Source organism: Empidonax traillii, unplaced genomic scaffold, assembly GCF_003031625.1.
Source record: "Empidonax traillii isolate 1590-97213 ecotype Southwest subspecies unplaced genomic scaffold, ASM303162v1 scaffold405:size801240, whole genome shotgun sequence".
In the NCBI taxonomy this organism is placed as follows: Eukaryota; Metazoa; Chordata; class Aves; order Passeriformes; family Tyrannidae; genus Empidonax; species Empidonax traillii.
The window spans coordinates 169418-192502 of record NW_020955598.1 but is presented as its reverse complement, the minus strand read 5'-3'; the positions used below and the strand labels follow the sequence as shown (position 1 = coordinate 192502).

At 44.4% G+C, this 23085-nt stretch overlaps 2 protein-coding genes across 7 annotated transcripts in view; one reads left to right on the top strand and one right to left on the bottom strand.

Annotated features, from left to right (window-relative positions):
• PIK3CA (phosphatidylinositol-4,5-bisphosphate 3-kinase catalytic subunit alpha) overlaps positions 1-5777 on the bottom strand; it is a 33557-nt gene extending 27780 nt beyond the window's left edge. The window contains exon 1 of one of the 2 annotated variants that reach the window (XM_027893746.1): positions 5747-5777. The gene's annotated coding sequence lies outside the window, so the exon portion shown is untranslated. Of the gene's footprint in view, positions 1-5099; positions 5122-5746 lie in introns of those variants that run through there. The other variant, XM_027893749.1, reaches the window with a different exon arrangement.
• On the top strand, positions 1767-21911 carry ZMAT3 (zinc finger matrin-type 3). 5 transcript variants are annotated; one of them, XR_003572370.1, is made up of 7 exons: positions 7453-7515; positions 11331-11660; positions 13242-13361; positions 15100-15266; positions 15370-15470; positions 15767-15891; positions 16496-16587. XR_003572370.1 is itself a non-coding variant. In XM_027893751.1 (6 exons), exons 2-6 carry the CDS (start codon positions 11391-11393, stop codon positions 16705-16707), a joined length of 870 nt encoding a protein of 289 aa, XP_027749552.1. In that variant the 5' UTR covers positions 1767-1862; positions 11331-11390; the 3' UTR covers positions 16708-21911. The 5 variants fall into 5 exon arrangements, 4 of the variants coding, with proteins under 4 accessions (XP_027749552.1, XP_027749554.1, XP_027749551.1 ...); XM_027893751.1 differs by lacking the exons at positions 7453-7515; positions 15767-15891 and adding an exon at positions 1767-1862 and having other exon boundaries at positions 16496-21911; XM_027893753.1 differs by lacking the exons at positions 7453-7515; positions 15767-15891 and adding an exon at positions 6047-6254 and having other exon boundaries at positions 16496-21911.
• Positions 21912-23085: the final 1174 nt, after the last annotated feature.

The window sequence follows — 23085 nt, the reverse complement described above, 5'->3', positions numbered from 1 at the left end:
TCTAGACTAAGAGCAGCACTCACAGGCACATCCTCAATTACACACCACAGTCAAGACTGAGATGCCTGGTTGTCCCTTAACAATTAGCTCTTTTACCTAGACACTACTGGCTTTATTGGGACAAGTGCCCTTTTACAGCACTTAGAATCAAAACTGAAGTTTTCAGAGGTGGCAGCATGAAACTGAAAGAAGATAAAATACACTATATTAATTGCTTTCCTCCCACCAGTGGAGACTGCCTTGATAAACTGGTAAGTGGAACTGGTTGTTCAACATCCACAAAGGCAGAAGAGCAATTTTCAGTTTTATTAGTATCACTTCCACTTTTATAATCCAGTTGCAGGATTTCCTGATTATTCTGTTGAGAGCTGGGAATGTAAATACAAAAATGAAGAATAAGTGGTTATGTTTTATAATCTAAGCAGTTTAATGACACCACAAGCATATTTTAGGGTATTTGGAATGACAGTTTTGACTTCCCTTTTCCCAAAGGAAGTTAGCCCTATATAGAAACTTCTTCTTATGTCAGCACTATTAACTTCTTTCAAACTACTCCTGTAGTCAAGAGTCAAGTCAGTTTTTCCAGCTTTAATGAAAAGTAACTTAATGGCACAAGCAGTGAAGTTGGATCCCATCAGAGAAAGCGTATTTATTGAGTTTGAGAAAGAAACAAATCATCTCCACTGTGCTTGCTTGGTAATCAAGTCTTTACCTTCTGCTCATTCTCCCTTTTTTTGTGCTTGTATTTTCAAGCACTCGGTGTTTAGTTTACCAACATCTTTGCAGACATCAGTCTCCTCACTTTTCCAGCAAGTCAGATGTCAAAGTCCCAAGGTACAGGAAATTTTGTTCTCTTAGATTCAGATCACAGAACAGGTAAGTATTTCTACTTATTGCTGATTAGTCTGAGATGAAATGCCGAATCTTGATCATTTTCTTTTCAGTAATTTTCAAAGTTTCTTGCATTTTGAAGAATTTGTTTCTTTGTTGACTGCTAATAGCTAAAAGAAGGAATAAGGTTGCAAAAAGGAGTGTTTTTTTAATTCCTCAACTTAGTGTCCTCTGCACTTTTCTAGGACAACAAATGTAATCTCAACAGAAAATCCATGTTTCTGGAAGGAGCATGACACAAGTTATGAGCAAGAGTTAAAAATCAGGAACAGTCTTGGTACATATTAGGCAAGAGTCATTCATCACCATTAGCTGCTACTTAAGTATTGGCAGAAGACTGACTAACGAGTATGGAAAAAAACAAATCCAGTTAAGTCTTAATGACAGATAAGTTTTTTGACATGTTGTATAATCTAGGAGACAATCTTCCAGTTTTCTTTCTTTTCCATTTGAGAGAAAATAACCCAAGGGATGTATCTCTACATTTCTTTGCCTTAGAAGAGGGTCATAATATACAGTCAATAATATGACTCAGCTGTCTCGAAATTTCAGGGAATTCATAGTCAGTCTTAGTCAATTCAGTAAGTCTCCTGTGTTTGACAAATATGCTCTGTGGTTCACAACCCTCAAAAACTACATTTGCAAGTGTTTCCCTAATCAGAAGCTGCAGGCAAAAGTGCCAAAGTTTTTCTACATAAAAATCCATGAAGGTAAGATAATTTAAGGAAATGTGTTAACAGGTAAACCAAAAACCCAAACAACAAAAAAGAACCAGTCTGAGGTTTATCTAACCCTCTACTAGTAAAATGCAACGGGGCATGAAACCAGAACCTTAAGTTCTATGTTTGACCCAACTGTTTGTACTTAAACTAGACTGAAGAAGTCACTTCTGCTGCTGCAAGTCAGCAACATCCCAGAGGGACAAGAGCTTCACCAGTGCTCCATCGCTTCTCCCCTTCAATGTCACAAAGGTAGGCTGGACCCTTACAATTTAATTTTTACGTTTCTGGAGCTCAGATAGTTTTTCAAAGACAGACTATAAACATTCCCAGGGAGTTTCCTCAGCAGGCATAATTGACCAAGTGCTTTTATTCCCTGCTTTGGTGGCTGTAAGAACACTCTTAATAGAGAACAAGTGATGATGTCTACTCACATTTCCTGTTTGAAACACATGGGCTTCTTAAGACTGCCTTTCACAAAATCTGTGGCCAGAATTAACTAGGAAAATACTTTTCTAGAATTCAAGTGTAAATACATGCTATATAAAAGAATGCATGTGCTGCAAAACCATTAAGTATTGCTTAGACAGAGAAGTCAGATCCAGAATTACATAAAGTGTACTCAGCCTGTTGCATTTCCATTTGACTACGAGTTAACATGCAGGGTTTATAAAAATGCCTTATTTTCCTTTTTTTAAAACAGTTTAATTACCTCTACTCCTCCCCTCCCCGCTGGGCTTGGGTTTGTGTTGGGTTTTTTGTTTGTTTTGGTTTTGTTAAAGTTAATACTATACCAGTACTGCAAGGAGACAAAAAACCCCACCAGTTAATACACAGAGTATTATTTCTGGTTCATTTAACACTTCATTAACCATTCAGAAATAGATCTGTAGAACAAATTCAGTTGGGAGGAACCTCTGGAGGTTATCATGACCAACCGTGCACTCAAAACAATTCACATACATTTGCTGTCCAATTAAATACAGAGAGAAACAAATCTATTTTCTCTCTCCCATTTGGATTAGGATACTACAAAGATACATTTGTAACAGAATTCTTTGCTATGACACATTTAACTTAAAAGAGAAAAAGAAAATTCCCATCTAGTTTTAGCATAAATATTTTTGTGGCCTCTTCCAGTCATAGTTACAATTTCAGACAGGCATCATCCACTTGGAGCAGCTGGATGTCTGCCTTTTTAAAAGGATGATCCAAAACTCCCACAAGCATGGAATGTAATGCATAAAAAGCTGCAAAAGCCCCAAACCTTAGCTAACACTAGAAGCCAGTCTGTTCTTCAGTTGGCCAAAGTACAAACTCTTATTCTTTCCCTCCTGCTCCCCCTCCAATTCCATCACACACACACAAAAAATGCACATATAGCCCAATTTTCCTCAACAGGCAGGATTTACTAGATCTCACACATTTTTTAGTAATTACAAACCAGTAAGTAATAAGACAAGACTTAGTTTTATAAAGGCATTTTAAGACTAAACTGGAAAGACTAGTTTTGCAGTACTAATCTTGTCCAGTTATAAATATAAAAAAATCAGTTTCTGCATGAGTATAAAAGTAAAAAAACCCCAAAACTTAATGTCCTCTGACTTTAATACAGCATTCCTCAAATGTCCTATTAACTATAACATTTGTTAACCTTTATTAATGTACTTAACTAGGCAAAGCAAACCTACATGATACCAGTCTAGAGATGCTAGTATTTCTTGCATGATTTGGAATTAATGTATCATCATCCCAATTTCCTTTCTCCTAGAACAGGCAGAGAAAAGCAATGTGAACAGTTTTCTATCTGGAAGTGACTGATATTTGCAGGATGTTCAGAGTATTCCTGGTACCCAGAGAATCTGCACCAGAAGTCTCAAAAACTACATAATGAGTTGACTTTTTATGTGCAAAAGCAGTTTTTTGCAGGCTGAATGTCAGCCTTAGGCTTGTTGTCTGGTAATCTATAGGTAACTTTAATTTCTTTCTGAGTTGAAACTACGATGATCATCAAGGCTGTTCAAATCTGAGTTACACGTGAGCAAGGCATTAAAAAACACACCCCACACTACAATCCAGGGAACAACTGTGATCAGGAAGTCCATTCCTTATGTGATAACACCTTTTAAAGGTGTTATTTTCTTCCAGTAACTGGAAACCTCTTGTGATATATTTTGTCTTGTGATGGTACAGCATTAAAGCCTTGCTGGTTGCAAAAATTCATATTGTAAAGCTTTCGGCAACTTTTAAAAAGTGAGTTATCCAGGAAAAACTATCCCCCGTTTGCCCCCAGAAAGCAGGAATGGCCTGATTATCAGAGAAACAGTTAACTAAGTATTGAGCTACTTTATGACTTCCAATAAAGCACAATTGCTTTGTAAACAGCTCAGCTACACCACCTTTCCCAAAGAATACTCCAGAAAAACCACACACACACACAAAAAAAAGGAAACAAAACCCAAAAAACCCATCTCAGTGCCATCGCTCGTGCAGTAAACTACAACAAATATAGAACAAACTTGCCATTAACTCAGAATGAGAGTTTGAAGCAGCCAAAAAATTAAAACACTTTGGCATGGATTTGTAGGCTGATTTGTTTGCCTGCTCTGGAAAAACACGAAACTGTCTCCAGGTTGCTAAGAATGCCACCAAGTTAACACCTAAGGAAGTGCAGGGCATCTGCAACAGTCAAGTTACAACTGCAGCTCTGAAGCTGCCACATTTATTGCCTTAATGAAAAAGCCAAATATTTCATGGAACCCATAAGGAATTGTGTGGTTTCATAAATTCCTCTGTGAACACTATGAGCTTGGCTGATGTGTGGTTTGTCTACACTGGCTAAAGTATGCTTCCAAATATCAATCTGAAAAAGTTTGCCAATGCTATTGTTTGAGAATAAAGCTATTTACTGGGAAGCTTTAGGTTCACATGGGGCTTTATTTTAGAACAGCTTATCCAGTCAGTTCCTCATAGCAGACAAACCATTAAATCCCATCACCCTGAGTGCTGGAATATTACTAGGAAGTAAAAAAGCCAGTTTACACTGAAGAACTGGACTTTGATTATTACATTGCATCACAGAAATACAGCATAGAAGCAACAAGTATGAGAACATCTCTATAAATTAACTGTGAGGTGGGAGAGGCTAATGAATGATTCAGATCATGATGGGAAAGATCCTAACTTTATCCAGTGTCATAAATTTGAATGCCTGCTATAGCTCAAAGCAGGGATGTGAGGGCACAAATAACTAGTAGAACAGAATAGCTTCCATCTATTAAGTTCTACAAAATCCAGATTCAGAATCCAGTTTAGCACTTATTTACAAGTTTGCTGCAGAATTAAATCAAGAAAAGCTCCACAGTCCCTTCTATTTACTTTTAAACATATACTTTCCTCCTGCTTATTCTGCATGGGCAGTGTTTACAAAGTAACCTCTGTTCAATCAAAAGAATTAGAGACCAAAAAAAAAAAAAATCAGAGACATACCCATAACAGCAACAGAAGTAATTGGCCTGATTCCTTAATAACTTCAGGAATACTGAAAACAGCCAAGAAAGAAGAAAAGAAAAACAACCAGGCAGTTTGCACTAGTCTGGCCAAAGTTTTGCTAATACTCGGTTCTAGAAAACACACAAGTACTGGTAAGAAGCAGCAGTTTTATACATAACATCAGCAAAAGCAGATTTCGGGAGTGCACGAAATAAGGTTTTACAGGCAGCACAGATGAGACACTGGCTCTGTCAGCCCAGTGCATCTGGGAGCAGGACGCTGTACGCCAGAATTCCACACACACACCCATCGGGAGAGGCTCTGCTCCCATTATCCACCGTGAGCCCACACAGCGCCCATCGCAAGAGATGCCGGAACACACGGACAGAAAACAGCTCCGTTTCAAGGGTGGAGGGACCCACACTGGAAAAACGACAACAACAACCCGCTATGCCTCCTCTCCCAGGTCGCGTCCCTGGGAGCACCCGGAGCCCGGGATGTGCCGGAGGAGCTCTCCGGGCTGAGCGCCGCGCCCCGGGCCCCGCGGGTCGCGATGCCCCCGCGGCTGCCGGAGCCCCTCGGCCCCGCACCGACCCCGCCTCACTCACTCACTCACACACTCACTCCATCGCTCACTCGCTCACCTCACAGCCGCGGCCTCGCCGCCCCGACCCGGCGCCGCTGCCCCGCCGGGCAGCGCCCGCAGCGCTCGCCGCCGCTCCGGCCGCCCCGCTCCCCTCGGGCCGTGCCTGTGCCCCGGGCGCGGGAGGCAGCGGCGCCGGCAGCCGCTCCCCAAGAGCCGCCTCCTCCCGCACGGGAATAACAGGAAGGGAGCGGGGCTGACCCCGGATGGGGAAGGCACCGCCCGCCGGAACGGGAACCGCGGCGGGGGGAGGCGGGCGCGGAGCCCGCGGGGCCGGAGGTGCCGCTGGCCCCGGGCGGTCTCGGCGGTGGGTGCGGAGGGGACCGAGGGGACCCGCGGGATCATCCTGCCCCGCGCTGCCCCCGTTTATTGCCATAAAGTCATAAACACCCCCCGTGCCCGCGGTCACACCGCGCACATCAGAGCGGGTCTGACCCAGCCCTGACCCTTCTCCCAGTTGGATCGCCAGTTTTCTGTACAGTCTGAGCTGCCACTGGGATCGAGTCGCTGTACGTGAGTCTGGTGGTGTTAAGAGTGGATGTGCCAAGTGGATGGCCCTCAAAATTGGAAATGGAAGAGAAATCTGTAACATCTACACAACTTCCCAGCTGGTTTGGGTTTTCGGGGCTGGGGCACCTTGGTGAGAGGCAACAAGACGCAACAAGTGAGGATGGTATTGAGGTGGTGACAGGAAGGAGGGAGAGGGATAACCTGAGTGATTAATCATCAAGGCATCTTGGTTAATCGCTCTGTTTTCAAGGGATATTTATCCTTTCATCAAGAGAGATGGCATAAGCAAGTTCTGGAGCCAGGTGTGATTACGGTGAGAGTGAATTCTCTTCCTGTAGTGATGTTCTAAAGGGAGGCTACAAGAGATCTGGAGAGGGACATTTTACCAGGGCTTGGAGTGGTAGGACAAGCGGTACAGGCTTAAAACGGAGAGAAGGGATGTTTAGATTAGATATTAGAAAAAAAAAATTCTTTACTGAGAGTGGTGAGACAGTGGCACAGGTTGCCCAGAGAAGCTGTGGATGCCCCATCCCTGGAAGTGTTCAAGGCCAGGCTGGATGGGGCTTGGAGTGACCTGGTCTAGTGGAAGTCCAACCCAAATCTTCTGTGATCCTATGGTTTTATGAATCTGATAAATGGTATGCTTTAAGATCTAACAAAAATTAGCGACAATGAATGCATTTCACTGATGGATTCCCGTATGCGTTGGCTGATGGCTGCTGTAAAGTCTGGGCGATGGTTTCAGCTTGTAGTGACTTCTCAGCACTTTCCTGTTCCAACAAAAAAGGGAAAAAAACCAACATAAACTCCACATGCTTTTGAAACAGGGTGGCCCGGCTGTACGGGTGAGGCCTTTGGGTGGCTCGAGGGGAAATTATTACTCACTTCGGCTGCGAGCGGCGTGAATAGGCTGAAGATGTTTATATATGCAAATCAGGCTAATTGTAATTCCTGCCGCGAAAACCAGGCTCCGAAATGAATAAATAAATAAATGAATAAGCAAGCAAATAAAACGACCCCGTGCAGTACCGCAACCGAGCACCGCAGATTACTCGGAGCAACTTTCCGACGGCGCTGCAGCCCGCAACGCCGCTGAGCGTGTGTTCCTGGGAGGCCGTTCCGAGCTCGGCCGGCCCCGTCCCGCCCCGTCCCGCCCCTCTGGCCGCCGTCACTTCCCGCAGCTGCCGGCTCGGAGCTCGCCGGCCCCGGCCCTGCTCCGGGGGCAGCCGCACCGAGGGCAGCGCGGGGGCCCGGCCCGCGGTAGGTTCGGGGGGCGCGGGTTCTGCGGGGGCCGAGGCCGCGGCCGCCCGTGCGGTGGGTTCGCTGCTCCGGGGGAGGGAGGGAGGGAGGGAGGAGGGGGTGGTCGCGGTGGTGCCGCCGTGCCCGCGGTGCCCGCGGTGCCGGAGCCCCCCGGGGATGCGGGTGCCAGTCTGGGCTCTGCGCTTCCACAGCGGCGCGGTGGTGCCGTGAGCTCCCGCTCGGCTTGCGGGTGTTCCCAGGCGGTCGATGCCAGGGCTTGTTTTTTCCGTGTTCTCCATCTCCCCCCCCCCCACCCCCAGACTGCAAGGCAAGCGGCTTGGCAGGGATGTCTGCTGGGACTCGGGATTTACACCGTGGTTTCTGATACCCCATTGACGTAAGAGATGGTTCTGGGTTACTGAACGTGTGCCCTCATCAGCAGATCAGTAGATGAGGGCACGCATCAATGTACCTTAAGGCAGAGCTGTGCATGGTGCGTGTTTGTTTGGTGCTGTCTTCAATCCCTGCAGCATTATAAAACAACCTGCCTTTCAGGGTGATGGTCTGGAGGCCCCGTCCGTGGCCAGAGGAAACTTTCTGGCACAATTACGTGTGAAGCAATGTCCATGTTTTGTTTTCTTTGAGAAGAAACACTTCCTTGTCTTGAAAAATAAAACAGTGAAACTCACAGCATGTTCATCCTTTCTGTAGATTTCATCACTGTTGTTGGCTCAACTGCATTTAGAAACTAATTCTGGTGGGACCACAGATTTCTCTCTGTGGTTTACACCTGTGGCCAAAGAAGGTGACATTGTGTTTCCCCCATCAAGTGGTGCTCAGATATAAGGCCAGACCAGCTTGTTTCCCAGTACTATGCTGTTATCAGAGGTTGCTCCCCATTTCTGTCCCGCCAGCAGTGCCTGGACACTACCAGGCTGCTGTACTTGGGGTTTGAAGTCTGGGTCTCCTCCTTCAGTGCTGCCCTTGGGATGCCCCAACCTGACAGGAGGGAGATAGGCTGTGTGCCCTTCCTCCACCCAAGGACAACTGGCATGGAATGGAAGCCAATCCCAGCCCACAGAGTGTGTTGGAGGAGGCAAGCCTGAGCTCTGAGAGTGCTGTCTTGAGGCAGAATGTCTCCTCAGCTCACCCTGGGAAACTGCAGGTCCTTACCCTGCCTCAGGCTGTGCTGTTAGGAGACCTTGGTGATGGACATTCCTCATCCCTTTGCTGTGTCCTAGTGAAAAGGTTTTGCAGCTTCTTATGTGAAGGGAAAGAAGGTGTTAAAAATGTCCTTTTACCTTCTCCTGGACAAGTTATCTGTAACAATCAGCAGTGGAGGGAGGATTAAAGGGACATGTAAATGAGTTGAATTTGAGTGATTTTTTTTTATTAAATATCAGTAAGAAAGAAATCAACATAATTTGAGCAATTTCAGCAATGAAAGAGCACTGTCAGAAGATAGTTGCATATGCCAAGTCAAGAAGTTCTAATATTGAAATTGTCGATGCAGCTTTATCTTCAGACTACTCTTTACTTTAAGGAACAGTAAATGACCTTAAAGATTTTCTAAGAATATTGTATCCTTTCCCCTGCGGGTACAGATCCTGTAAGCACTGAGTCCTGTCTTGTATATGACAAATCCCATTTGTGACAGTTGCAAGAAGGCACGATGCAACAAACGCTCATGCAAAATTAAGCAGATGAATCTCGATTGCCATTTACTGTACATCTCTTTATGTTGCTCTGTGAAGTGTTTAGCAATACTTTACTCCCATTTTAAGGTAAGAGGCCCATTACACTGGTGTAATAAAACTCTGAAATTAGCTGGCAGGCTTACCTGCTTGCATAGTGGATCTAATCTGCCTTGATAGGCCTGTATTATGATATATTTAACCATCATCATGAATATGAGCTTGGTCCATCTGTAGTCCCACTGAAATTAATGAGACCGTCTACAGAGTACTAGTTGAGGGAACTAAAGATGAAAAAGTTTCTTCTGTTCTGTTTAACCAGGAACATATATGCTGAAAGTGGGAGAGAAGTTAGGTAACACTCCAGAATTTACACTGCTGATGGATTATTTGCAGCACGCAATTCCTGTGTGTCTTCTTCCTTCTTCGTGGTGGATTCCAGCTATTTTTCATGATACCAGTTTTGATTTTTTTTTTAATGGTCACATCATGTGATAGTTATAGTTAACCTGGAATCTCACAGAGCCTTGGTGGTAGAGGACTATTCTAAACATGAAAACTCCTGCTGGTTCTATTACTGTCTTACAACCTTGTCCCCAAGGCAGTGCATGCAGCTCTTTTCTTTAAATTATTTATTTTTTATTTTTAATTTTTTCCTTACCTGTAGTTACTAATAATAACTGAACTGCCCCTTGTCTTGTGTCAGTGTAAGTGTGGGTTTGAGGTAAACGTTTCAGAGATGTTTTTGTCACTTGAGTGCATTAGTCCCACTGATCTTTTTTTATGACAATCTTTTATTTTTCCGAATAGAACATAGGTCTCTCTGGGAAGACTTCCAAAGATAATACAGTACCTAAAATTGCAGGTATCACCTGGGATTTTTTGTAGCTTTAGTGTAGATGGTATTTGTGTCCAGCTAATTTTAGCAGATTGAAAATCCCGGAAGTTACCCCAGATAAACGCTATTTGCTTCTCCAGGTTCCTAAAGGCCTTTGATTTCTAACTCTGTTTTCAAAAGTGACTAATTTTCCAGAAGTGTTGGTATAAAATGCAGATGAGTCTCATTATTTGCTTAAACAAGTGAACAAAGCCCATAGGATAAACATGGTTGCTGCCAATGCAGCCCTAGCTGGAAGTGATCTGCAAAGGCCAAGATAATGCTGCTCTTGATCCCAGTGTGGCAGTGAACAGGATTTGTTATGATAAGAAGCTAATAAGACATTAACAAAAGTAACTGTGCCTTGATTCATAATGTGACTGTTCTGCATTATTATAGGGATGTTCATCTGGGCTTTATTTAATTATAAACATTAATTAAATAAATCTCTTAGAACCTCTTGTTGGAAATGTAGGGCTAGTTCTAATAACTTGAATTAACTGAGAAATAATTGAATAAAGGCTAATATAAGTTCTCCATTTTGTAGCAGAAGATTTAGCTTTAAACGCTGTACTGGTTGTAGTTAGTGAAGGAAACATGAGAAATAGCTGAGGGTCATTCAAGAGAGGCCTTGGGAGCTGACTGTGTACAAGATGTACTCCAGGTAATTCCTGCTCTTTTGTTACTGCAGAAAAGTTAGATGTAGATTATCTCTCCTCCGGAAGGTCTTTGTGAGTATTTGAGGGAAAGATGTGTTTATTTATTTTGTATCTACCTATATACAATAAACCTGCCTCAAACTGTTTTGATTCTTTGTAAGTCATCATTGCAGTAATACACTGTGATGTTTGTTTAGGTCTTGTAGTGTGAGTTTGTCGTTAGGCTCCCAAAAGAGGATGTGTCTAGTGGTGGTATCCCTGCCATTAGCACAGCTCTGTGTGCCGTGCATGTTGTATGTCACCACTTCTTGTGGTCATGGAGCAGAGGGTGTGTGTGCTGTCGGTCAGCTACAGTGGGTGGCCAGGAATCTCCACCTGTCCAGGAGGGTGCCATGGGATCCACTTCTTACACAATATCTTTTGGTCCGTCCCCGGTTGTCTGGGATGCTGCTCTTCCTGTGGGTTAAAGTGTTATAAAATGGCCTTATCCTGCTTGGCATTGTGAAAAGGCTTAAGGTAGAGGCAAGTGGAGTTACAGAAATTACCCTTGGATTGTCAGTGTTCCTGTTAGCGCTGCTTGTTTCAGCATTTGTGTCTCTGGTCTAGGTCTGAAGACAACTCCCTCCTCCTCCTTCAGAAGTAGTATGCCCACAGTCTTCCTGGCCAATGATTCTTCTACAGCAATCAGCACTTCTTTCTCATCCTGAGAAGCCTTCATCTCTTCCTATGTCAGTGGCTACAAGGCCAAGAGCCAGCTCACCACTGTCCCCACCAAAGTCTCTCGGACTGGGGCCTTCCTTCCATCACACACAAGAAGAAGAACTTGCAAAGGTGGTGGAGCAGGACCCTATGCTGGAGGAACTATGTAAGCCCCTGTGCTGTAAGCTGTGCAATGTCACCCTGAATTCGGCCCAGCAAGCCCAGGCTCATTACCAGGTAAGGAGAGCAGCAGGAGGCACAGATTTTGGGGCTCTGCTGCATCTGCAGCCTGTGTAGACAATCCTGTGCCAGTGTGAGCACTGCCAGCAGCGTTGCTGTGGCAGCACAGAGGGAAGTGTGGGCTAATGCACAAGGACTAACTCGGCTTCTCGAGGGGGTTTCGAGTTCTGCGTTGGGGTGGCTGCACACCAGCAGCAACATTTGAGTTGGCTTATCTGGAGCTACCCCTGCATCATCTAATGGACTGAAACTGCTCAATAGACGTATCCTCACCCTGCTTGGATTTGCTGATTGTCCAGACATGCTGCAGTGCATTCATTTAAGGTGTCATCACTGGAGCTTTTTTGCAATAACTTTGCCCTCAGGGACAGAGAAGTGGTACCAAGATGGCTTTGGTGAAAAACCAGACACTTATGAATTTTCCTTTGTTTTATGAGACCTATATTTCACCCTCTACATCAGTTCAGTAACACTGAACTTGATTCAAGACATGATTTTGTGAGGCCTGGAGAGATGTTTTTTCCTGCTGGATTCAGGTGTGTCATTAGGAAAAGGGCTGCTGCCATGTGTTTACCACTGCCTCCTTTCTGAGGCTACAAACACCACTGATCTGGTGTTCTCATCATCATTCTTATCAAATGCTCTCATCAGCTGGGTCAGCTCAGACCAAATTAATTTTATTTGAGCTGATCTGGTTGACTTGCTTGAAATAGGGTAGGGACTCTGCACATGTTTCTTGCTGAGAGGTCAAATATGTCAGTCTTGCAGTACCCTATTTTATTAGCACCCCCTCTGCCTAGTGCTGTATTTGTGTGAGGTGTGGAAATGGTGACTTATCCACCAGTGAATCAAAAGGGTGGTTCTCCATATCCTCAGGACACCACACACAGATCTCAGATTTGCAGTTGGCCCTGAAAAATCGGTATCCTACTAGTGTGGTGGTAGGTTGAATTAGTGTTACACTCTTAATGTCTAATTTCTGTTGTATTTCTGCCATGAGGGTACAGATGTGCATTTGTCCTACAAATTCACATTTATACCTTACTGTGCATCCACAGTGCATATACATACTCTCATATAACTGTATCAGGTTTCCATAACACCAAAATAACTATAATACATGTTTTCCAAGAGAAAATAAAATATTAAACAGGTGTTTTTTTTTTTTTTTTTTTTACATTCAATCTCTTGTTTTAACTCACGTTTGCAATCTGGTCAAGAATTTTGTGTGTGTGTGTGTGTGTGTGTGTGTGTTCAGGCTTATCCAAAAACTTGTAAAGCAGTTAATGTTTCATGTTTAAAATACAGAATAGTGGTTTTAAGTGAAATGGAAACAGACTGAGAAAGTAACTGTAATCTTACTGAGAAAATCAGTTGAGGATGAGGCCCAGTGCTAGGTGATGAGCACTTTGGAGAAAGGGAGGGATGCCAGCATCTCTCGAGTTCAGAGCTGTTAATTTCTGAGTGACCTGAGCTGCCCTCTTCACGACCACTTTCTCATTTTGGTTTCTGTATCATTTTTTATTCAGTGTGAGATGCTATTGTTAGGACAATGGTTAATCTGGGTTCTCTTTCCAGGGTAAAAACCACAGTAAGAAACTCCGAAATTACTATGCTGCCAACAGCTGCCCGGCACCTGCCAGGATGAGTAATGCGGTTGAGCCTGCCCCGCCTCAGGTTGTCTCCCTTCCCACCCAGGTAAGGCATGGGAAGGGGACTGAGATCATGCTGCTCTCTTGTCACCTAACCCCCAGTAAGGATAACTAGCTCTCAGACTTTGAGGATTACTGCAGGAGCTGGGAGGGAATTTTCCCTGTGATGGCACAGGATGGTGGAAATGGCCTGTTGTGAGCTGTTTGCTTTCCTTTGAAGATGCAGATATCGATCTGCTCTTGCAGCACAATATTGGACTTCAAATGTTCTATTTCTGCCTGGCAAATACTTGGATTCCTAGGTAAGTCTGATGTGCTGCTGATTATGGTTGTTTAAAGGCAGGTATAAAACAGCATTGTTGGAACTGGATTTGGATGTGAGGGTGTGGCATCCGCTCTGCGCAGTCATCCCTCTGTTGTGTGGGGGAAGCCTACATGGAAAAAAGTGCTTTGGTGCTCCTACACCCATTGCCCAGGGCTGTTAGCTAATTCCTCTTTTGTTGTTCCTTTTGAAGTGCTCATTCCTATGTGTAGAGTGAATGGATTGTTCCCTCAGTGATCCAGATTAATTCTGTTTTGGGCACATTAGAGGCAAAAGAGATGATTTTTTGCTTTCTTCTAGAATTCATCGCTCGGGATTGTCATGGGATGTGGCAGCTAACCTGGCTTTTGCACAGCTGGGCCGCGGGGTTTGTAGCTGAGCCTGTCACTTCTCAAAGCATAAACCTCTGTCTGTAGGGAAGCAAAGAGCATTTACAAAGTGGCAGATTGTTCCAGACACTGCCGGAGCCGCCAGAGGGAGACTCGGCCCCGTGAAAATTGGCTTTGCAGCTCACAGATCTGCACTGGGATCAGTGGGGTCCAGTCTGGGGTACTGGGACATGGCTGCTGTACCTCCCGGGGTATCTGATGGTGAAGATGGTTCATGGCAATAAAAATACCACTCTCTGGCCATGTGAGGATTCATGTTGTAAGGCAGAAGTCAAAATAGACAGTGTGTGTCTATAAGCTTGAGCAGCATCAAAGGAGATGAGAAGGAAAGTCGACTTGGCAAGTGCCGCAGTGACATGGCTGCATGAATCACTGCTGCTGCACTGTTTACAAAACACTCTCCCCTGGATGTTACTTGCTGAGGAGACGAGGTTGCTGCCCCAATCAGTGTGTTGGTCTGACTCGACAGGCAAGGTGTCCTTCATATGGCAGGAGCTACTCACATGTGAGGCTGGGTCTATCCTTTGAAGTCTGGATCCAGGTGTCCTCCTACTTGAAGGGTAAGGATCAGAGGTTTGGCAGCTTTGCTATTGTTTTTTTTGTCCTCTTGCTGTGGTCAGGGAGCTGTGTAAAGACAGGGTACTGTGGAGAGATTAGGCCCAGTGTAAATAGAGAGCACTTTTACCTTTCACTGGGTCTCCCCCAGTGTGAAAGTCACAATTCATCAGCTCCCAGCAGTGAGGAGTACAGGAGTTAAATCACTGCTGTGATGTAAACAAGTTTCTATGGCTACTGCAGAGGTACAGGGTGTTTGATCAGATTGCTTTCCTCTCCATCTGAGGCTGAGGATTTGCCCAGATCTATAGGAACTGGCGGATTGTCCTGGAGGCTGAGACAGGAAAAATGAAGTTCTCGTAAGAACACTTTAGAGAGAACCTGAGAGTGTCCTAATCCACATCCTTTAATTCCTTTAACTCTCTTGCTGTCGATACCGGTCTCACTCCCTGTGCTTGAAATATTCCAGCAGTTTAACCTTCCTGTGTTTCACGTGCTGTCTCTCCCTTTGCTGCTAGATGGGATCCAGTAAGCCAGGTGGCCGAGTGATCTTGGCTACAGAGAATGATTACTGCAAGCTCTGTGACGCCTCGTTTAGCTCTCCGGCCGTGGCACAGGCTCACTACCAGGGGAAAAATCACGCCAAAAGGCTGCGCCTTGCAGAAGCACAGAATAACTCGTTCTCGTAGGTATTGTTCAACTTCGTGCTCAGGCTGAAAGCATGTAGCAGTGTCTCTGGCACTCAGAAAGCTCTGAATTGCAGCTGCTCATATTTGTTTAATCTTCAGGGATGCGTCAGAGCTGGGCAAGCGGAGGGCAAGGAAAGAAGGGAATGAATATAAGATGATGCAGAACAGAAGAAACATGTACACAGTGCAGAACAACACAGGTAACTTGGAGCTTGCATCTGTTGTATAGTTGGAATAGTAACAAATAATAAACAGACTTGTTTGTCTTCTGTTTCTGAGGTCTGTTTTAGCGGAGACAGGTTGTGAAAGGAGCTGGTCCAAGCTCTGCTGATCCTTCGTGAATGCATGTTTTTTTTTTTTCCCAGCTGCTAAAGTTGCTTTGTTTTGTCAGCCTGCTTGTTAGTTCTGTTTCTCAGTTTGTAACTTAATTTACCATCTGCCTGTCTCTAAGGCTGCTCTAAGTGGTGACAATTTTCCTGCTTTATTTTCTTGGCAGGTGGCCAGGTGCTTTGACTCCTACTGTGGCACTTCAACCTGTACTTGCACTCCCATGACCAGAATGAGAGAGCATGTTAGCCTCCCCTCTAAGACCATCTGTTCTAGCATAGAGTCCTTCCTCAGGTGTTAGACACTAACTTTGCCTCTTTACTATGATTTAAAGAGTGTCTTATAGTCTCCAGCACAGCATCTATTTCTCTTTTTTGTTTTAAGTAGTTTTATGTGCACACATTAACTGAAACCCTTATTCCCAGTGAAGCTTGGTTTAATCATGTCATTCTAACCAGTGTCATGTGGAAAAGATAAAACTTTTAGAGTTCTACTCGATATCATTTTGTGACTTTTAAACTGAGGCAGCTTATTCTAATCAAAACACTGTTCTAATTCTGGAATTGGATGGTTAAGGAAATAAGAAGAACTGATTCATTACTTAAATCATTAGACTCCTAATTTTCAAAGCTCTGTTGATTTCCAGTAAGATTGGGACACTAAGCCCACTCTACTACTTTACAAAATTCCATCAAGTGCTGCTGCCCTGTGTGCTGCACCCCAGTAAATCTAGATATCAGCAGAGAAGTTGTGGGAAAATAAGGTTCAGACTCTGCTTAGTTAGAGAAGCAAATCTTTGTCTGCTTCTTAATCATTCATTGGGCTTAGAAATTTGCGCTGAACTGCCTCAAGCCATTATTTCCAACAGATAAAAGAGGCTTTCCTCTTGACTCCTCAGGTCCCTACTTCAACCCCCGCTCGCGCCAGAGGATCCCTCGGGACCTGGCCATGTGCGTCACGCCCAGCGGCCAGTTCTACTGCTCCATGTGCAACGCCGGCGCCAGCGAGGAGATGGAGTTCAGGCAGCACTTGGAGAGCAAACAGCATAAGAGCAAGGTGTCCGAGCAGCGGTACAGGAACGAGATGGAGAACCTGGGCTATGTACAATGACGCGCCACCCTCGGTCGTAGTTCGCAACTAGAGCAGCTTGTCTCTTTGCCTGCTGTTTGCCACATGCCCTGCTTTGTGCTCCATTTGATAGGAGTATGCTCTCGAGCTATACATGTATAACACCTGCAAACTCAATGGTATGGTTAGATTTTTTTTCTGTCATAGCTGGCAGGATGACGCCGCGCAGGACATGAAGTGTTTTTTGATGTTTGTTTGCTAAATTGCCTAAAGGCTCTTCGTTGTGTTGAGTGGCGGGGAGGGCTTGGTCTCCTCCCCAGCCTTCTGCATGAATATGCAAAGCCCAAGAAGTGCTGGGAACTTCTGTGGTTCAACCACACGGGTGGGCCATGTGCAAAGCCCGCTCCCCTCTTTGCACACTGCAGAGCAGTGCTCCAGGATGCCTCCCTACAGCAGAATGAATCTCTGGGCAGCTTGTCAAAGAGGGGCAGGAGTAGGGCCTGTGAATGTGTGAATTAGGTGGTGTACTTGTCCGCACATTGCTGCTTCTGGCCCCCATTACAGCCCAGAGTAGGTTCTTTCCACATCCTTGTAGAAAGGCTGTGCGTACCTCTCCCCCTTGGAGGGACTTGCCTCTTACCGCTTCCTCTGCAATGCAGATTTCATTCTGAACATCTGACATTGATTTCAGCTGATTAGCTCTATTCAGAAATACTCTCTTCTACCAGTTAACAGTGAAAAAAAGATTCTCAGTGTTGTTGCCTGGACACCTAAATGCACCATGGGTGTAGCTCATCTCCCTGAAGAGAGTCTCAGGGGATCTCGGTGGCTAATGAAGTGAATTGGAAAGCAAACCTGCTCAGGTGAGATGTGCTTTGCTCTGATTCTGCCTTAGGCTGGGTAGGGTTGAGAATAGATTGGAAGGAACTGTCAGCTGTAATTTCTTTGCATAGTGATGTAGAAGAGAGCAAGTGTTAGTTTCTGGCCTGCAGCTCTTGCTCTGGGAGAGCAGGGCTGTCTGGACCATGGGTAGCAGATACTGGTGTGTCCCCCTTCCATGCCATTCCCTGGATAAAGCCCAATGGGTGTTATAGAGCAAAGCTCAAATGCTCATTTGAACTAGAGCTACCAATATTGGACAATTTTTTTTCCCCTCTTTCTTTTTCCATCTCAGGATGGGTTTTAATTCCATTCCTTGATGTGACCTTGACTGTTTTAGGGACCATCAAAAATCCAAAGTTAGGTAGGATTTAGATGTCAGGGGTGATGACTGTTTGAGTAACAGCTTTTTGGTCACACAGAAGTATTTATGGAACTTGTTAAGCAACTTTTTAAGTGTAGGCAAACTCAAAGGGTGGGTGTTTGTTTTGATATTCCTTAGCAAAAGTAGAAAAGGGATAAAGAGCAGAAGTAGGGCTGACATTTATTCTTCTGCTTGTTTAGATAGATGTGAGGAGCTGTGAATAGAATCCAGTTCATTTTTTAAAAACGTTGGCCCCAGTGGCAAGGGCAGTGTGTAGGTGGCCTTTGCTGGACCTGATTCCCCACTGTGCTGCTGCAGCTGTGCCCTGGTGCAGCTGCACTGACTTCAGTGGCAGGTGCAGAGGGAGGGTCCAGCAAGCATCATGGCTTGTGTCTCACCCCTCTTCAGGCAGTGCACCGAATCAGATGCAAGCTCCACTGGTTTCAGTGGCATTTTACCAGGGATAAATTGTACCTTATGCATAATGTTTAAAGTGAGTCTCCCACCTCCCTTTTTTTCTTTTTTCTTTTTCTTTTTTTTTGCCATTCTGATCCTGCCCCCTGCATTCCAGAAGGACTTTCTGCTTGCCTTAAAAAATGAGAAATGAGTAAACTAACAAAAAAATCCACATTCACCTTTCTAGTTCACCTCCAAATGGTTTGTTGCACTTGGCGGCTACTCAGAAGTTGAGTACTGTTTTCTTTAGCTGCCTGAGCATCAGGCAGCCATATAACCTTAATGCATCCTTCCTAAACCCAGGCAAGGTGAGCTCTTGCACAGTAGCCAAAACCAACCCCCTAGATCATTCCATGCCAGTCCTTGCTCTGCAGATCCAGGCAGAGCAATGGATGTCCTCATGAGTGGGATTCCCTCCCCTCCTTTGTGCAAAGCTCAGTTAAATGGGGTTTGTGCACTGGAGCACGTTAGGAGGACAGGTGCCCAGGTTGTAGAGCATTCGTGAGCAGTTTTGACAGCCTGTAAGTCTGTTTCTTCTGTGCTTTCCTTCCCCTGCCTCACCCTCTGTGTAGCCTTGAAGAACATTCCTCTTGCCAAAATCTCTCACCAGCCTTTCCCCCCTCCTCGTTTGCAGTCACAAAAGGGCTCTGGTTTTGTCTTTGTGTTCTGTCCCTTGGTTTGCCAGTGTGACACCACTGGGATAGAGGCAGTTGGATGAGCCTTACCACAATGTGCTCCAGCAGAGTGATCCCTGCATTATGGTTAAACGTCCCTCTGGCTGTAAATTAAAGCGTGGCATTTTCCACAGGCTGCAGTTAGCAGCAGAAAAGCACCATTCTGTGAAATAGGAGCTGGAGGCACCGGTGCTGTGTGGCTTATTGCTCTGGACAAGGAGACATTTTCACTTGCTTTCATGTGTCCCGAAAGTCAGCTGTTCACCACTTAGCTCTGGTTGCTGCTCCTGCTTCCAGCCCAGCCATCTGCTCCTCGTTTGGCATTTCCAATGACGACTGGAGGTGTCAGAACTTGGTTTGCTCCAGCTGGTGGAAAGGTGTCACAGCACATCAGTGTGTGCTGGTGCTTTTGGAAGGGTGTATGAGGGAGGTGCCAGGGGCTGTTCTTGCAGGCTCCTCTCTGCGTGGGGCTTAGCCTGGTTTTGAGGTATGGCTTCAGTCTGCCCTGAAAGGAGAGGCCTCAGGCTGCTTTGTTTTGTTAAAGGGATCACAACAATGTGCTCATCCTGGGAATTTCAAAGTGGTGGGTTGCATAGCAGGTATAAGGCAGACAGTGGGACTCAAGTGACAGATTTGCTATGTAGGAGGAAAGATGTCTTGCTGGGAGAGGCAGCTGGGGTGCAGTTTGCCCCAGTGCTCTGTTGTGGTTCTTCCTGCAAGTGACTGAGGCTTTCCTCTCCCTCTTCAGCATTGCTAAACAGCTTGTGATCTTCCCCCTCTCCCTTCAGCATAGGAAGTTGTTGACTGCAAAGAGAATACACCCCACCTCACTATTGTCATTAGGGTTCAGGACAATCCAGACTTGTCAGCCGGGAGAAACTGAGAGGATCCTGATTTTGTTTCTTTTTGTGAAAGGTGTTCTCCAAATCAGTGTTCAAAACACAGATTGAAAACATGTCCTGGGCAAAGCCTCTTTGACATAGATAGGCTGGGGGGAGAACTCTACTGAAGTACCATTGTCCTGACCCAGTTAATCTTTTTCTCATGTTAAACCGAAGTACCAAACCCAAGAAACCGGACTTCTGTGAAGCTGTCACATTGGCCAGTAGGTTAGTGACCTTTGCTGCTAGAAACAAAATGTAAATCAATGTGTTCATATTTATTTTACTGTACTGACCACTAATTGATTTGTTAATATTTAAGGCATTATGCTGGTAGGCTGTTTTTGTTTAGGTAGGAAAATTCTACATCGCACTTTGCTTTAGGATCGGAACAATTATTTATTATATTTGTGAAAATGTTTTTATCCCGCATAAGTATTGTTTTCTTTCCCTTGATGCAAAAAAACCCACCAAAACCATCCAGGAAAACCCACCTCAAACCCCCCAGAAATCCCAAACCAAATCCAACCAGTGGAACTCTGTTTCTTTTTATGCTAAACGAAATGGGGATTTCCTTGCAACTTGTTATTAAATGTCCATTTCTAATTTCTTTTTCCTCCAATGGTTCCTTTACTAACTTGGAATGATATTTTTAGAGACATTAAGTTCATGCTTCATTTAAGCATTTCTTTTAAAGGCAAGGGAGTAAACCATGTGGAATCCATGAGTTTGTGAGGAGTATGAAAGTGATACTGTTTTGTTTGTATTAGGCAGTAGCTGTTGTTTTGCATTCTGCACTAATGAGTAAATGTGTTAAAATCTTGCCTAACACTGGTCTATTTTTGACTTTTGCTCTCTTCATGTACATTGAAAGGAACAATGAAAACTTCTGTGGAGTTGCTTAGGATGGTCATCAATGTAACAAAATGCAGATTTTTTTCTGTAAAGCTGCTTGTCTTTTTTCCTTTCCTGGATGCCCATTATAGGGCATTAGAAGGGAAAGCTATTGCCATAAGCATGGATTCATATTTTAGCTTATTAATGCATGATGTCCTTTTGCTACATTACTTGAGTGATGCTCTCACTGTAACCACTGGGAATCTTGCCCGGGTCAGGAGTAAATGAAATACCTGAGCCAAAGATATTATGTTGGCTAGGGCCAGGCAAGGTACATTGCTGAAATTTGTCTTTTGCTCCTATGTTTGGATTACAGCACTCTCAAGGTTTTGCTTTTTGAGGACCGAGTAGCTGGTTCTTTAAGGATCTGGTCTTGCTCCCTCTAAAATAGTTTCAAAGTATGTTGACTTTAGTTGAATGGGAGCAAGCCTTGAAAACCTTCAGGAATTTCATACTGCTGATCTTTTCTCTTTTATGTGTTTTTTTGTTTCGTGCTTTTTAAAAAAGTTTTTACAACCACGTATACAAGGATGCTCTGGATGAGATGGACATCTGCTGCTGGTTATGGAAAAACAAATGCCACAGTTGCCAAAGGATAACAGAAAATGGGGAAATATGGACCTGGTTTCTTTGAAGTTAGTGGCTAAGCTTCTCTTATCTTGAGCTGGGCTGGCTTCTTTGCCACCTGCATAAAGTTGGAAGGGAAAATAAAATCCACTTTGAAATAAATGTAATCAAACAGTAGTTCTGGGATCTCTCCTTTTAAAAATGTATCACAAATAAAGTTGTGTCTTTTTACCTGAAATATCTGCAGGTAAAGGCAGGACTGTGGATTTTTAAAAATAAAATCAGTCTGTGTTTTTCAGGAGAAAAATTAATTGATTTAATTTCCTTCTCCATCTGTACAGCAACACCATTTGCAAGTGCTTTGAACATGTTTCATCTAGAGCCTTCTTGTCAGGTTGTTTTGTTGTTTTGTACATTTTTCCGTATTTTCTTTACATTGTACTGACCCTTATGAGGGAATACTTGATGAAAATGAATTCTTTTTTTCTTCTTCATTATATAATAAATCATCTTGCTCTTAACATTGTACAGCCTTGTGTTTGGTGTTGCCACTGCTCGTGGCTGGACTGTGCATGACTGAGTTTATTTTAGCCTAGCATCGAGTGCAACTACATGAGTATGTTTTAACACACTGATAAAGGAGTATAGTTCAGGGTGGAATTCGTTGCTCTGGAGGAGGGTCATTTACTTTCAGCTATTACTGAAAGCCAGCTGAGAGCTGTCTTGGCTTCAGGAGGGGTTGAGAGTGCTCAGCATCTGGCAGGATGGGAGCCAGAAGGTACAGGAAAGGCTCTGTTTCCGTTTGCTTTCCCCTTGAGAAGACAACAAAAGCTCTGCAATAGCCCCAGGCTGAACCACAGACTGACTTTCGACTCTAGCTGTGAAAAGGTGGGGACAAGCTGAGCCTGGTACTTACATTTGCACATTTCCTTTTTTTTTTTATTTTTTAACCAGTGTGCTCTCTCCCTCTTTCATTACTTGAGGGCTCCAGAAGAGCACATGCTTATGCAGCACAGATGACTTTCCAAACAGAAAGGACATTCCTGAACTGGAACCTCGGAAGCAGAAAACGTGGTGGCTTTGAGTTCAAGTCAGGTAAGAGAAAAGCGTTGCCCTTCCTTGGTGCTGCAGCCATGCTGTCGGTGCAGTGAGCTGCTGACCTCAAGGGCAGTGTCCTGGTGGCACACCTGACATTTGGGATGTGTGACTGCTGTTGAGGCACAGCCCTGAGTGTATGAGCAGCTGTGAACAGGGATGTGTCCCTGCACTCCCCTGTCCTCTGTTATTCAAGGCATCAGACCATTACAGAGAATACTGACACTGGTGGAATTATCCTGATTTGCCATTTGGGATGAGAGGTGCCTCAGTTCTTAGGTGACTTCTGTGCTAACAAAGCAAGAGTCTTTATGTGTTCTCATTTATAGTAAATAGAGTCATAAAAACTTGTAAGTGCAGTTTAATGTTAAATCTGACCCCAGCCCTTCACTGTCTTATGCCCATCCAGGCTGTTGTGTCTTTGGTCATCCCAGGAAGCAGAGAGCAGCAAACCTCTACAGGGCAGAATGTCCTCATTATCATGTGTTAAAGCACTGCCTTTTTAATACTTACATGTGGTAATTGTGTTTTATATCAATTCCATAGCTGTTTGGTACAGCCAAAAACCATAGTGACACACAGAGATACCTGAGCACCCTGATTCTGA